This window comes from Zootermopsis nevadensis, unplaced genomic scaffold (assembly GCF_977971745.1).
Source record: "Zootermopsis nevadensis isolate Lab colony 2312 unplaced genomic scaffold, Znev_1.0 Znev_ptg000010l, whole genome shotgun sequence".
Classification (NCBI taxonomy): Eukaryota; Metazoa; Arthropoda; class Insecta; order Blattodea; family Termopsidae; genus Zootermopsis; species Zootermopsis nevadensis.
In genome coordinates, this window is record NW_028259142.1 from 9,960,209 (window position 1) to 9,975,473 (window position 15,265).

The window sequence follows — 15,265 nt, forward strand, 5'->3', positions numbered from 1 at the left end:
TTATGACATTTTTTTAAATATATGTTTGTAACAATATAAATGAAAGTGTCTGTAAACGTGAAGGGTTGAAGAATGTGTAGTTTGTAAAACTGCATAACAGTTCCGGCGACCGGAGGCCGTCAGCCTTTTTGGTTCAGATATAACCCCTCTGCTTTCTTTGTGATCGAGTGTGGTGAAAATACAATAGATGTTCTCCAAACTTGGATTCTCATTTCGCAGAGCGATAGTACATATAATTCTGAGAGCGCGAAACTTTTTCAGAAAAATAAACAAGGAACATGACGATAATTAAAAAACTATATGATGCGAGATTATTTTAACGAAAGATATTAAGTTAGAGGAATTATTAATGGAAACTTCTTGCCTTTGCAAAGTTGCCAACTGCCAGAAATACAAATGAAAGACAGTTCCTCAGCTATTGCTCTAAGACCATTACGCTCCTTGTGATTTGTTTATGTTCTGCTTGTTTTGCGATAAGGAGAATAAGCCTATGGAGTCAAAGATCAATAATATGAGCAAATACGACATTCTGCTCTTGTGTCTCGATTAGCAGTGCTCTGTGCGTCTTGTACAAACGAGTGATGTTTGAAACGATATACAAAGTGCCGGATAAAGTGTGTAGTGAATCAATGTAGTTCGCGGTTTCATTTTAAGCACAAAACAGATCATAGAACGGTGTATTGCATTAACCTCATCTGGATGTTCATGTCGGGAAAGCAGGCTAAACTGGAATACCATTTATACGTTCAGTGCAGTGCAGAAGTTAATTTTTGTTAGAACTTGTCAACAAATTCAATCTGTAAAGGTAGCAGTGCAGGTCATACCGAAAAATTTGTGGCACATGCTGTCAGTGGACCATTCCCCCGTCCAACGAGTCCTGTCAAAATTATTCTGAGTCGAAATAGTCCAGGGGGTCTAATGCCTAAAAGAGAAGAAGGCGGTTGCTTATACCATATTTGTACAACATATTTTACGTTATCATCGTGTTGCATAAGGTTCCTGATAAGGATGTCAGAGATGATATTTCTATTTAGTCTTTCGTCAACGTCCTGGCATGTTCATAAGACCTAATCATTGTTGTTTATATATATTTTAATTATGCTTGTTCTTGTTGCTAAGGATTTGATACTTTTCATACGTTCTTCGTTCTGTTACTCCATCATTACAGTCCCCTGCCTATAAATTATTTATTTTCTTAGCTGTTTTGTTATTCCTCCCCCACTTTTTCCAATTAATGTCCAAAAGATGCATGCATACTATTTAAATTCCCGAGTGCGTTAAAAATTCAACTATAGGTACTTTTCAGATAGATATAAATGTATTCCAAATATTCTCACACTGAATTTCGTCTGACGAAGTATCTGTGTTCCTTTTCGGCCATCAGTGGCCCCCCTGACCAATTTTTCAGCACGTGACATATAAGATATTAGCGTTAAATTGAGCAAATGTGAATTTATTTGGCACTAATTGCAGATAGCTTGAGGCCTTTAATTTAATTAATTTGCAGTCCAGTGATTCTTAATCAAAACATCTAAAGGAACTTCATGGTTCATTGAAGGGCTGCATGATAAATAGATGGAAATAATTGGTTTCAGCCTGATAACCTCTTTTATGTTGAGTATTAATTACCAATACGAACCTCAATCTAAATTTTTGCCGCCCTAAAAACCTTTCATACTTGTGAACTAGTCGATGTTTGAGAGAACCGACGTCTTGCTGTTATCTTCAGTCGCCAGAATGAGTAGCCATTTCGTGGCTTATCAGAAGGAAGTTTGGTAATCATTGACATGTTATCTGTTGTACTGTAGTCTGCTGAAGATGTCGGGCTCTCTGTACGTAGTGTGGTGCATCAATATACAAAGCGAAATGTCACATTGTGTGTTAAATGTGAAACGAGAGTAAAAGGTGTGTCGAGACGAGTTGCAGCGCATAACAAAGCCATGGCTGTGTCATCTCCACCCACCAGACATCAATTAAAGCAGGCCATGCAAATCGTAGAAGATAACTGGCAATGTAAGTAACTGCGGCTGTATAGTCACCCAACAGCCGGCCGAATTGTGTCCGGCAGAGAGTTTTGCTGACGATACTGGATGGCTTTTACGTTACTATAGCACTGCTTCCCAAACTTTTTCCTTTATTACCCAAAACCGCTTATCAGAAAGTCCCTTTTACTTAATGTAGGTAAAACACTAACTGCACAGAAAACATGTGACAAGTGAAGAGAGATCGGTAAAACATAGGAAGCAAACGATGTTTGATGCAATGTCTTTATTTTAAACATTTAGCAGCCACAAAAAATTAAATTAAATCCGTGGCGTAACAGCTCCAGAGAGCTTGGCTGCTGGCCTCACGTTCACATGCCTAAGCAGAGGTGAACGATCATCCAACCAGATATAGGGTGACGTGTGGTCAACACGACGAACCCCCAGCCATTGCTAGTTTCCATGACCGGATTACGCTACTCATTGTAGCTCCCCAATTTCCTCACGATGCTGGGTTGGCACCGGTCCCATACACTGGTCGAAAGCTCATGAGAAAATTTCTTCTCGCCCGAGACTCGAACCAGCGCGCATTCCGTATCGCCGGTCCGAAGCATGATGCCTCAGACCGCGCGGCTGTGGCGCGGGACATCAGCCACAAAAAAATTGGTAATTATTCACCATGAATATTTCGTCACCCAGGTCCCAGGTAATGAGTATAATTCTACTGCTTCATCTTATTTATAGTTCCGCAAAATTGGGAGCAATTGGAGACAGAGCACACCTCACAACGTATTCGGGGTTCAGGAAACAGTTTCGTTTCGTGCTCTTTATGAAGACAAGAGTGGAAAATCCCACTTCACACACGCAGGTGCTCGGAAACTGCAATAATTACATCACGGCCTCCCCAGCTACCACAGGACATTCATCGTGAATTGTTAACCAGAAAGACTCCAAATGGTCCTTTTTCCCTTCAAATAACATTTTGCACTGACTGCTTGTCCTAAGCTCCGTCATTTGCGCTCCAAAACCATTAACACTATCAGAGATTTGGTAATTTACCCAGGTTTTGGAAGCACTGCACTATAGCCTACAGCAGTGGTTCTCAGCTGGTGTGCAGCGACATTTTGCCAATTGGACCGCGAGACTTTGAATGCAGGAATGATTATATAAAATAAAATATGAAAATTAAGAAATCAAATAATTGTTATGCGCAATTGGAGCCGTCTCCAAACGAGGTTGCTATATTCTGAATCACAAAAAAATGAGAGTGTTTTGTATTTTATCACTGATCGAAAGTCCACCATTCCTTTACGATTTTGCGTAAGAATGAAACGAGTACAAAAAGGTTAGAATTAAAAACCTTGGAAACATGAAACAAACTACACCAATTTGCAAATGGAATGGATCGAAATGAAGGATTTTACAGATAGTTAATATCAGCGTTAGTCGATATGGTGCTCCATTATAAACATAATATAGTCAAATGGGTGACTTCAGCGTGACCCACCTCTCCAAAAAAGATGATCATTTCTGCATCAACGAAAGTTTCATTAATCACACAAGTGAATTATTTCAATAATATTTATAAAACCTTGGTAAGTGCTATTAATTGGTAAAGAAACCCAACATGTATTCATTTTAAAATGAGAAAAGTGATCAAGATGTACTTTATACTCACGAATACGCACAAAGTTAAGAAGGACGGGGTACAATGTTGTCTGCTAAGCGTACTGGGCACTACTATATTAAGTTTGGACACCACTGCAAATACTTAAGCTTTCTAAACCGTCGTCATTTTTCTGTTTTACGATAATTTTATATTTTTACACAATAAATGGAATTACATAAAATAAGCGCACATTTAATATAAATTTTAGTTCTCTGTTCTAGTTCTAGTGTCTAGCAGAAACTGAATATCCCAATTGTGCCACTGGCACCAAAAGGCTGAGTATCACTCTCCTTCAGGCGACGAAAGATGGTATGACTTTTCTTGGGTAGGACGTCGTTCCAGCCGTCGCCTGTTGTAAGGCGGCAACCCAGAATACGTTCTGAGAGGCTCAGTGGCCACAAGATATCTGTAGTCAGGTTAGCCAGTGCCCAAGCGAAGATTTAAACTTGATACCTCCCGAAAACAACCTTGCGATGGTCGTTATGTAAGGAAAATCGTAGACCACCCAAAAGTGTGTAATGTAACAGACCGTACTAAGCATGAGCTGGTTTCCAATCTTTTAGTGTTCACGGCACTCTTGGGATATTAATTTCTTTATGCAGATGCATATTTGACCGTCTGCAGAAGAATGTTATCGACTTAAAGGCCTAAATCGTTGACACAGTGCTAACTTCATTGTGGCAGGATCGTCTTCAAAATCTGATAGTTAGTCAGCTAGTCAAAAAGACACCCTCTTTCATTACAGTATTCTAAATAGCCCACTGCTGGATTCTATCCTAAGTCACTTCAGTCTGGTCTGTACCTAACACCTTATTTTCCTTTAAGATAAATTTTATTATTCTGTACACTGGCGTATTTACCCTTCAGGTTTCGAAAAAAATAACTATTAATTTCTCGCTCTTCAAGAGTTCTGCCTGTTCTGCCCATCTCGTCTTATCTCGGTAACCAAATGGTTCTTGTTGAGGAAAAAAATTCAGCTTGACACCTCTTCTGAAATCCTGCATTTATGGCAAATTTCATGAATTTCAGTGAGAGACCATTGTGCGTAAAAAGTTGTTTCATTGAGCTGTGAAGTAACTCTCATTTTACTCACCTCATGTTTGAAGGAGTCACTCGTGAGACCGAAATTATAATAGCTGTGAGACCAAAAAGTCTCCATATATTAAAAAAGTAATCATGCTCTCAACAGGTGACCTTGTCAACAATAGTGGTAGAACCTAATTATCCGGTAGGTGACTGCGAACAATATGACCAAACATTAATTACAGTCCTCGAGATTGTTGTAGGATTAAGCGCGCTTTTATTAGGAAAACGGTAGAAAAAATGGGACAATACAGCGCGAATGTCACCGATGGTACAAAATCGAAATAGCTTGGCTGTGTTGGGATTGTGGAGTGTGACAAATATAAATCGTTCTCAGAAAGGGTATGAGATTTTAGACGTGAGACTAATATGAATGCAGCTGAGATGGAAAGGCAGCGAGCGTCTCAGCGACTGAGACAAGTTACTGGATGTTGTGCAGAAAACATTTTCAATGAAATGTTATTTTAACATGTAAATGTGTGAACATTGTACTGTGTTAGCATTTATAACCGAGAAAGGACAAACTTTTCAAAAGTTTCTGATGCTTCTATATCCTTTGTTTTTGAAAACTGAATTTTGACTGATATTGAATTATTCAGCGTTTATGGCCGCTGACCTTGTATGGAGAGCCCAGTATGCAGACCACTCAATGATGATAATAAGCAGAGGGGGGAGGAAGGTAAGCAATTAAGATTGCTACTTGTTTCCGTTAATAGCTCAGTCAGTATAGTGACTAGCTACGGGCTGGACGACCGGGATTCGATCCCCGACGGGGGCAGAGGATTTTTCCTCTAGCCTCTGCGTCCAGACCGGCTCTGGGGTCCACCCAGTCTTCTCTACAATGGGTACCGGGGTCCTTTCCCGGGGGTAAAGCCAGCCGGGGCGTGATGCTGACCACTCACCCCATCTATTGCTGAAGTCAAGAAAGGGAGGAGCTATACCTCCTCTCACCCCAAGCGCCTACATGGCGCATAGCGGGACAAATTTTACTTTACTTTTACTTGTTTCCGTTAGTCAGTACAGTCTGTGTCAGTGCAGCATTTTGGAAGCCTGATATTGTTGTCTTGCGACTGTGTTGTGTTAACATGCCACCTGTTCGTTCCAAGTTAGGTTCCAAAATATTGCACAGTCAGAGCCGAGAAATTGTCACGAACGGCTGCAATTTAATGAAAAGAGAGCCAAGAAGGAAAGATAAAGTCACTTCGCCACTATACTTTAAAAAAATACAAAAAGTGCTGAAAAGAGTGTCAGAAGCTACTGGTGTGTCCGAAAGGACAATTAGAAGGAATCTGAAAGAGCGAGAAGAACACGAGGAACAAGGCACTTCATTTGGAACGCCTGGCAAGAAGCACGACGTCCCTAAGCGAATAACTGAAATAGACGACTTTGATAAATGTGTTGTTCGGCGCACCATCCACAATTTCTTTGCACAGGAGGGAACTGTTCCAACAATTGCTAAATTACTTGTAAATCACAAAGAGAGCATTGATTTTAAAGGAAGATGTTCAAGCCTCAGAAGAATCGTTAGGGACCTCGGTTTTAGGTAGAAGAAGACCAGGGCAAACAGAGGGGTGCTCATTGAGAGGCACGACATACGATCAATGCGCGTATCGTACCTGACTGCACTAAGAAAGTACAAAGCCGATGGACATCCAATCATATTTGAAGACGAGACTTACATTCATGAATTGGACTGACGATAGTGATTCCGGTTTGTTGGCGCCAACATCAAAAGTTGAGAGACTTATCATCGTTCATGCTGGAGGTTGAGCAGGCTTTATTTCAAACGCACTTCTCATGTATAAATCTAGGCAGAAAACCGGAGATTATCACAATGAAATGGACAGTAAAAATTATGCCCGCTGGTTAAAAACAATGCTAATACCAAATTTACCACCAAACTCCGTTCTGGTCATTGATAACGCCTCGTATCACAACACCCAGATAAACAAACCACCGACATCTAACTCAAAGAAAGACGAAATGAAAGCCTGGCTAATGGAAAGAAACATCCCATTTTGTGACAACATGTTGAAAGCCAAAGCACAAAGGGCATACTGTGCTGAGACTTTTGCCCTACCATCCCGATTTAAACCCCATTGAACGTATTTGGGCAAATGTGAAACAATGGGTTGCAAGCAAGAACACAACATTTAAAATTAAGGACGTCGAGCAAATGTGTCGCCAGAGATTCGAAGAAATTGGGCAAGAGGAATGTGAGAATGTATGTTGGTATGTGGAAAAACTAGAATAAATTTATTATGAGCAAGAAGGTATAATCGAAGACGCTATTGAACGCGTAATAATTGAAGATAATGGAGCGGCAGCAGTGATGAATCGAGTGATATGTCAGAAAGCGAAGGTCTTTGAGGAGTGGAAGAATTGAAAGAGGACCGAAGAGTTGTGTGGAATATAAAATTATCTAATACACTCTGCAGTGTTAATTTTCTAGTGATGTGTAGTGTAGTGAGATCGACTTTCCTGTGTTACATACCGTGCTGATATTTTATTTGGAGTGTTCTGTACGCTGCCTCCTGCCACCCGTTCTGGTAAGTAACTCACTCCGAGGTTCCAATTCACAAAACGCAGTGGCAGAAAACGCTGGAACCAAGTCTAACACAGAGGACGCCAGACGTTTTCGAAAATATCCGCTAGGCCTACTGTATCCACTTCGTTTAACATGATACACGGCCATTTTAATGGAGGTAGTCAGTGATATAATACAAGTATTTTATCAACACGGATTACGGACAAGCAAATCACAGAATGGATAAATCTGTATTTGTGATAATAAAACCGCTCTCTTTTCTTACGTAAGAGACCAGTATGCCGTCTTCGTTGACAGTAATTACACATAATGGGGAAACATTACTGATCCCTTTGCACAGGACACAAATACGAAAACCACGCTTAGACGAAACAAACGGGCTGAGGGAAGGAAAGGACGGGAGCCCATCGGTGCGGTGGGATTAAGAGCAGGGGCGTAGCCCCTGATAATTACAGTAGGCTATTCTACGGAGTACCCCGACGAGATTTGTATAGGTGTGTGTGTGTAGCTGTGCCTAGGTCCCGATTCAAAGAAAGATCGAATATTCGCATGATTTGCTCACTGGCTTAGCTGGGCAAACCAGATTGTGGTTTTTCTCTGAATTTCCAAACTGTATTTTCCTTTTATCCGAAAATAGGTCACGTCCGTTTGCTTTCAACGCATCACCAACAACAACAACAATAATAATCATAATCATAAACTCCAGTTCACTTACTATATTAAATTGCTTGCCAACAGCAAAGAGGCTATGACAGGTAAATAACAGCAAGTATATAGATGAACTATACACTGTAGATTGAACACATTAAAAGAAAATTAAACTAAAATAAATAATAAATCCAAACAATTTTCCATACAAAAGAAGTGTCTTCAGAGGAGACATTGCATACCAAACTGAAGGACTGTGTGCAAGTGAAATGCTTACGCTGAAAATATGCGATTTTCTTATTTACCTTGTACACACACGAATACCGAGTGTTCAAGATTAAATGGCAAATTTGTTTGCTTGTTAAAGCATTCATAGAAAATATAGCATCGATATGTCGTCTTAAATGAAATGTTGTAAAATGTCAGTATTTCAGAATTAGATTATAATCAAGTAAAATATCAAACTGAAAAATATTATAGTGACACAAATTAGCAAATATTCTTGCCACATTTTCAGTTCTATTGGAGTTAGCCAGTTAACGACAATGGCGTACTCAAGCTTTGACTTAACTGAATCGTTACACAGAATTTTTCATTGAAAACGCAACCCTAACCATAACAGTATTCGTAAGCTTGGATGACTTAAATATGAGAAGAAAACGAGATGTCTTTCAGTGTTACTTAAACTTTGAGGAGCGTCTCACCGTCAACACCATTTGACGCTGCTTGTTTTTCCTGTCGCACTCTCGCGGCCTCAAGTACACTAAAGAAGAATGCAGCTTGAAGTGAATCCACGTGGACCCAGTTAAATTGTGCGTTGTTTTGCATTCAGTAGATAAGCTTTCTGTCTGTGTTCTGAAGAACGATAGAATAAGTGCAGAGTAGTGCTGGTTAGGTAAAGGTATCTGTATGTAAACATTTTTATTTATATTTGCTAAAGTCTTTCGACAAGGCCAGTCGTCGATACGTTATAAGTTTACCGAGTATTTTAAGAAAGCTAATTCTACAAATTGGGATTGTCTCCGGATTACTGAGTGCCTCAGCTATGGACGTCAAGGAGGAAGAATTTCTACGCCGTGAACGTAGGCAACTAATATGCCTCAACAGGTGAGGAGGTTGCGTTCTTATTGGCGAAAGTGGTTATAAGAAAAGGCTTATAAGTGCGTACATCAATGCATATTGGACCGATTTATGATTTATTTTGCCTGTGACGCTACAGTGCGCTGTGCTATAGTTACTAACAATGAGAATAAATAAATTGGTACTGTGCTCCACACATGCCTTGACACTTATGTTCTGCCTTTTTAATGTATATCTATTAATGTTGTAGGATTTGAGGTTCTCACGGCGGTGAGTCTGAAGATTGCTGTCTTCTGGGTTGTTGCGCCGTGTAGTCTGGTAGATATCCACCAGCGCCCTGATGATGGAGACAGCATTGACCTCTGAAATGTTGGTCGACATCTACCAGACTACCCGGCTCAACAACCCGGAAGACAACAACCTTCTATTAACGTTCTTATTTTTTCAGTTCGGTGGACCACTCGAATGAAGGTCTCGGACCATCTGCAGACCACATTTTGGCGGCCTCTGTTGTACAGCATAATTAATAGCTTTGTATCAGAAGTTCAACAGTACAGGTATAATTACCGTGCTTGTGTTCCGAAGTATAACATGGCCAAACTTTGCGAAAAGTGTTGAGCGACCTAAGACTTCTTGCACACACGACCTACAGTAGTCTTCAGCGTTAGGAAGAATATTGTGACTGACCTTAATTAGAAAATAAATGTTATCAGGACATCCAGGGAAATGTTACACAGCAAAAAATTGTGTTAAACCGGAAGTAACACAGGAAAACAAAACAAATCCTGTTTGAGATTTTTTGGGGTGTTGTCTTCTGGGTTATTACACAGTACAGATGGTTATCAATGTTTCAGTGACTGTTGTTTTCTCTTGAATTTTTGTAACCACCCACAGAATTACACAGTGTCATAACCGAGAAGACCACAATAAATAAATGGTTAATTAATTCTGCGTTATGACATTGGTATGTTACCTACACATTGAAATACAGTAGATTCCGGTTAATTGGGCCATCGGTTAATCTGGGAAAAATCTTAAAGGATAAACCTTTTTTTTAAATATTTACGTGAACTTGGCATAATTGGGGCAGCAGCTTAATTGGGTCAAATGTTTTAGTCCCGATGTGTCCCAATTAACCGGAATCTACTGTATTTATACTAACGAAGTATTAATAATTATTATATTTTAAAATTCTTCAGTTGATTTCACATTATTGTCTGCAGGGGATCAGGTGACAGTAGTCTCAAATGAAAATACTACTCAAGGAGATGTGCGTATATAGCAGAACAGAATAACAATTTTCATTTTGTATTCCTGTCGATAAATAAAATATGAAGTTTAATAGGAAGTGTCCCATGAAATAAACATTAGAAGTCCTTGAACAGGTCTGAGGCTTTAACTATCAGGCCACCAAATGCAACAGAGCAGTGTGTCTGAAGCTGTGTAATCTCAAGCGTTCCGCGAGAAAATACTGTCTAATTACGGTCTAATTTCAAAATATATTTGTTACCTCAAAAGAATAGTTAACTTTATATATTGCTATTAAGCCACACTTTACCTGTAGATACTTAAGTTTGAAGCTATTAGTATGAACATTCGAATGGTTTAATTGTTACAGCCTGGAATTATTTGAGCATTTACAAACAGTCGTATGAATTTATTCGAAGTTGATCGCCTTATGGGTTGAAGGGCCGTGTAGTCTAGTAGAAGATTATCAACGTTTTTGAGGTCACTGCTGTCTCCATCACCAGGCCGATGGTGGGGGCAGCAAGGACCTCTGAAACTTTAGTAAAATTCTACCAGAGAAAACGGCTCTGTAACCCAGAAGACAGCCACATTCGTACTCTCCGCTCTGAGAACCACAAATCCTACTTGAACTTGTTCGGCTTAGAAAGTCGACTGAATTTGTACCCTTCCATTAATTCGGAAAATAGACGAAGAACACGATGGATCATTCCGCTGTAGTTTTGAAACCCTCGGTTCATTGCCAGCTGTTGGGGAAAATTGTAAACGGAGTGTTGAAAGAGACATGAAAAGGCTTTAAGCTGTTTTCTTCTCCAGCAATCGAATGGATCGACACACTTCCATTTAATTGTTATTTTAATGGCGCACTAACGTCTAATATAATTTGTGTGGTACGTTCTGAAGGTAGTATGAAAATAACGACATTGAATTTCATAACAGAAATCAACGAACAACAATAGATAACAGAGAACAATCACTTTAAAAGCGGACTTTGGTTTGACGTAAATACGTCTATACGGAAGGGTCATTCGGCAAACAAGTGAAAGGAAAATGTGAAAGGAAAATGTGAAAGGAAAACGTGTAAGATCCATATCAACAATGTGTTAATATGGATCGACAACAATGGTCAGCTTGCATTGTGCCATCTGTTTACTCGGCATTGTTGTTAATATTGTTGTAATTAAAGCCAATATATAAACTTCCTTTCCGTATAGACGTATTTACGTCAGATTCTCCGGAACCGTGGTTCCCCTGTCAATTTTTATTCGTGTGATTTTTATCATCTAAAAATAGTCCCACAGGAAAGTTATGTATAATTTATAAACTATTTCAACTCAAACATAATATTTTCTTGTAACTGTTTCTGATTATCATTCAGGGACATATGTACTAAAGAATAATGCATAATTCAAGCTTCAGATACACTTTCGTTAATGAACTGTATTTTTCAAAGTAACTCATAAAATATTACTGGCGTTCAATAAAACAATTTTTTATCATGAAGTTTTTGAAATGTTGCTAAGGATCTCGATTGTGTTAATGAGGGCTGACCTTTGGATGGATGAGCTGGGAGGTCGCCAAGGGAGTCGGCCAGAACGGGGCATTAAACAGACTTTCTTTATTTTTGTAATTGTGCAAAGCAAATGTCAACAGCGCCATGTTGTATTTGTGTTTGATCTTATGGTCTTCACATGACACGCGGTGTGTTTAGCACGAAGTTTTCGTTTTTCTTTCATGCAAGTGGAGTTGAGAGAGATTTCGTTGTTGAAATGTTATGAACGCGTTATCGACTATATGACATTGAATGTCGTAATGGCTTTGCGAGTGGCAGGGGGTTTTCAGTGACAACACTTTGCATGTGAAGTAATGCAGAATTTTTGGTGACGTAATAGCTCCGGAACAGAGGACGGAATGAAATAGACGGCAGTCAAGGAGATAAGTATGAGAAATGTAATACAAACAAATTGTCAACATTACGTTACTACTAATTTAATTAAAGGATTTATTTTAATTATGTATTATAAACGATTCCGATTAAGACGAGTGTAAATAATATCATAAAATGCAATATATCTTTATAAAAATTACGATTTAGACTAGAACGCTTCTTGAACTGAACGACCTTGTCGGTCATTCACCCTGATGACGTAATCAGTAGAGAAGGGTGGGGGTAAATAAAAATGGACGTGGGTGGGGCATCGGAATAGCTCGGGGGCTCAAAATCTGGTATAAGCGTACTGATATTACTTTCGCAATGTTGCATTCACTTGATGTTTTGATCAACGCTGGGTGTTTCCAGGAACACGGCTTATATCCAATGCTCGAAATGGGTCAGAACTTATTTTTGTCTGTGAATTTCATACCGGCATTTATCCTGACGAAATTGTCATAATACCTTTCCTAAATATTGGATATCATACAGCTGCATTTATAGAATGAAATAGAATTGTGGTGAGGAAGTAATTCAGTTGACGTCATGCTAGGGGCAGATTCAGTCTAAGAAATAGAATGCTAAATATTTTTGCTCGTATATAAAATACGTTAGATATATATTTCTGTCGACAAACGCAGACTAAATACTACCGAATATGAATATGGTGTTAGTATTTGGATAGCTCAGGTGTATATGTTTCAGACATCTGTGTTGTTTTAAATGTTATTTCTGAAACCATTGCAACTGGCAATTCTGTTGAGAAATGCTTGTATCAAACACTTCCTACTTACTGGAATAAAGAACAGTGGTTGCAGAAAATGAGAATGAATTTGTAATTATCATCATCTCGTACAGGACTTTTGACCTGTTTCAATTCTGAATTACATCAGAAATTATTAATCTGTATAGACATTTTGTTGCACTCCTTGGACGGGCGATCAGCCCGTTGGAAGGCCTCTGGCTAAACAACACAACACCACGGAAAGCGACAAACCAACATCCATCCGGGAATAGCTTCCGCCATTCCAGTGTCCAAGCGCCGAATACTTACGCAGAGCTTTGTTGGAAGACGTTAATCTCAAGTTGGATCTTAGGATATTTACAAAACGCAGGGAACTAAAGTTGTGCACGGAACAAAGAAGGCATTGTTTTAAGTTTTGGCACAATTAACGAAAAAAAGAGAAGAAAGGCAGTTCATACGGAAAAGAAATGCTTTAACTCGTAAACTGTGTTGTACATCAGCCATGTATCACAGTGCAGGTAAAACCAAATGAAGATAAATTACAGAAGACGCTATCCACCTCCTGCCAGGACAGTCATGACCGTAAGTCCCGTGTGCATTTTGGAAACGACCTTATCAGAAATTTGGGCAAGTTTTCTAACTCGACACCGAGTTCTGTGCTTTCAGCTTTGGGTTATTATCCTCTGAACTAACCATCTAAAAAGTTGGCTATCTAAAGCCTCTACTTGACGGTCGTTTAGTAGCTGTTGTTGATAACTGTCTCCCACTTAATATTTATGAAAAGCAACCGACGTCTGCTATATTTTCGTCCAGAACGATTTGTTGGACGTTGAATTAGCAAACAAAGACGCCATGCTGGTGGTACAGCAAATAGATCGCTTCTTACTGAAAAAAGAAAATTGAGGATTCCCTGTAGTGGAAACTGTGCGGAAACACTGTGTTTATGCATGAAAAACCGTCGATACGGCAGATTAATTAACGAATTTTCATATTGAATATTTTTGTATGATAAAAAATTAAATGCGTCCCACTATACGCCATGTAGGTGCTTGGGGGGAGAGGCGGTATAGCTCCTCATTCTTGACTTCGGCACTAGATGGGGGTGAGTGGTCAGCATTACGCCCCGGTCGCGCTTTACCCCCGGAAAAAAGACCTCGGTACCCATTGGATAGGAGGCAGGGTGGGTCCCAGAACTGGTATTGACGCAGAAGCTAGAGAATAAATCCTTTACCCCGTCAGGGATCGAACCCCGGTCGTCCAGTCCGTAGATAATCACTGCACTGACTGAGCTGACTCGCCCCATTTATGCAATTTTATCAGCTGTAATTCTTAACGGGGTTAATAATTGCACTAACGACATATTTGAGTAGTGATAATGTGACCGAACAGTACACAATCAAACTACCGTCAATATCATTTTATTTTTTAAAAATGTCGTTTACTCTTCACAGGATTTTGTCGAAAACTATCTCGATTCCTTCTTCATTGTCTTCCGCCATAATACGGGTACATGGAAAATGCTTACTAGAGCAACAACATAGGAGAAAAGGCAATTCCGATACATAAGAAGTACAGGTGTGAGACACGAGAGGCCTCTTCAGGCACGAGACTGCTCACCCCCTTCGCCGCCACTGTGTTAACGCAGTCGCCATACGTTTATTTGCGAATGAACCAGATTATGCGGTCTTATGGAAATAAGACCGCATAATCTTATCAGACACCTTAATAGTCTGATAATCTTATCAGACAACTTAACAGTCGTAAACAAATGGTTCGGAACCAAAAGCCTGCCTGTAAATTTTGATGAAAGGAACTTCATAAAATGTATAATTAATAACAAGCCAATAACTAATTTGCTAATGAAGACAATGATCAAGATATAAAACAACTAATTTCTTCGGTATGCCAATTGGTAATCGCCTAAATTGAAGTCTCAAGAGCACTTGTTCTGCAATATGTAATAAGAAAGAAAGAAAGAAACATTCGATCAGATTTAGTTGGCCTACTAGATAGATAAGTTTAGGCTACGGTTCGTTTCACTATTTTCCAGTCATTAGAATAAATTCAGAATGAAAATTATAAAGTGATATTTTCCAGAGTTCCGCAACGTTTTCACACCCGCGGCACATCACAGAATTTCGGCTTAAGAAAAGGGGGTAGAAAACTACATGGTCATGAGTCATGAACATGTATCCACATATTAATCTTTGCCTTATAAGAGTTCAGGCATATGAAAACGAAACATAACGCAGATTGATAAAACTATCGATGATGAACGTATGTGTGCACGAATGCCAACTTATAAAAATTCGCGGCTTACCGGTTGCGGAACGCT

General features: G+C 39.4%; 1 protein-coding gene and 1 long non-coding RNA gene across 12 annotated transcripts in view; both read left to right on the forward strand.

Moving 5' to 3' along the window:
* Positions 1-15,265, forward strand: part of Dys (Dystrophin) — a 609,234-nt gene that overhangs the window by 19,720 nt on the left and 574,249 nt on the right. For 2 of the 11 annotated variants that reach the window (XM_087346499.1, XM_087346496.1), the window contains exon 1: positions 1,296-2,013. The exons of 1 other annotated variant lie outside the window; for it this stretch is intronic. In XM_087346499.1, the coding sequence (XP_087202625.1) occupies positions 1,941-2,013 (73 nt within the window). In that variant the 5' untranslated portion in view covers positions 1,296-1,940. Of the gene's footprint in view, positions 1-547; positions 806-1,295; positions 2,014-15,265 lie in introns of those variants that run through there. 8 more of the 11 variants (XM_087346497.1, XM_087346498.1, XM_087346492.1 and 5 more) reach the window with 7 other exon arrangements.
* LOC110836114 (uncharacterized) lies at positions 5,534-11,758 on the forward strand. The gene is made up of 2 exons (XR_002545174.2): positions 5,534-9,037; positions 9,459-11,758. It is a non-coding gene; the product is annotated as an uncharacterized LOC110836114 (long non-coding RNA).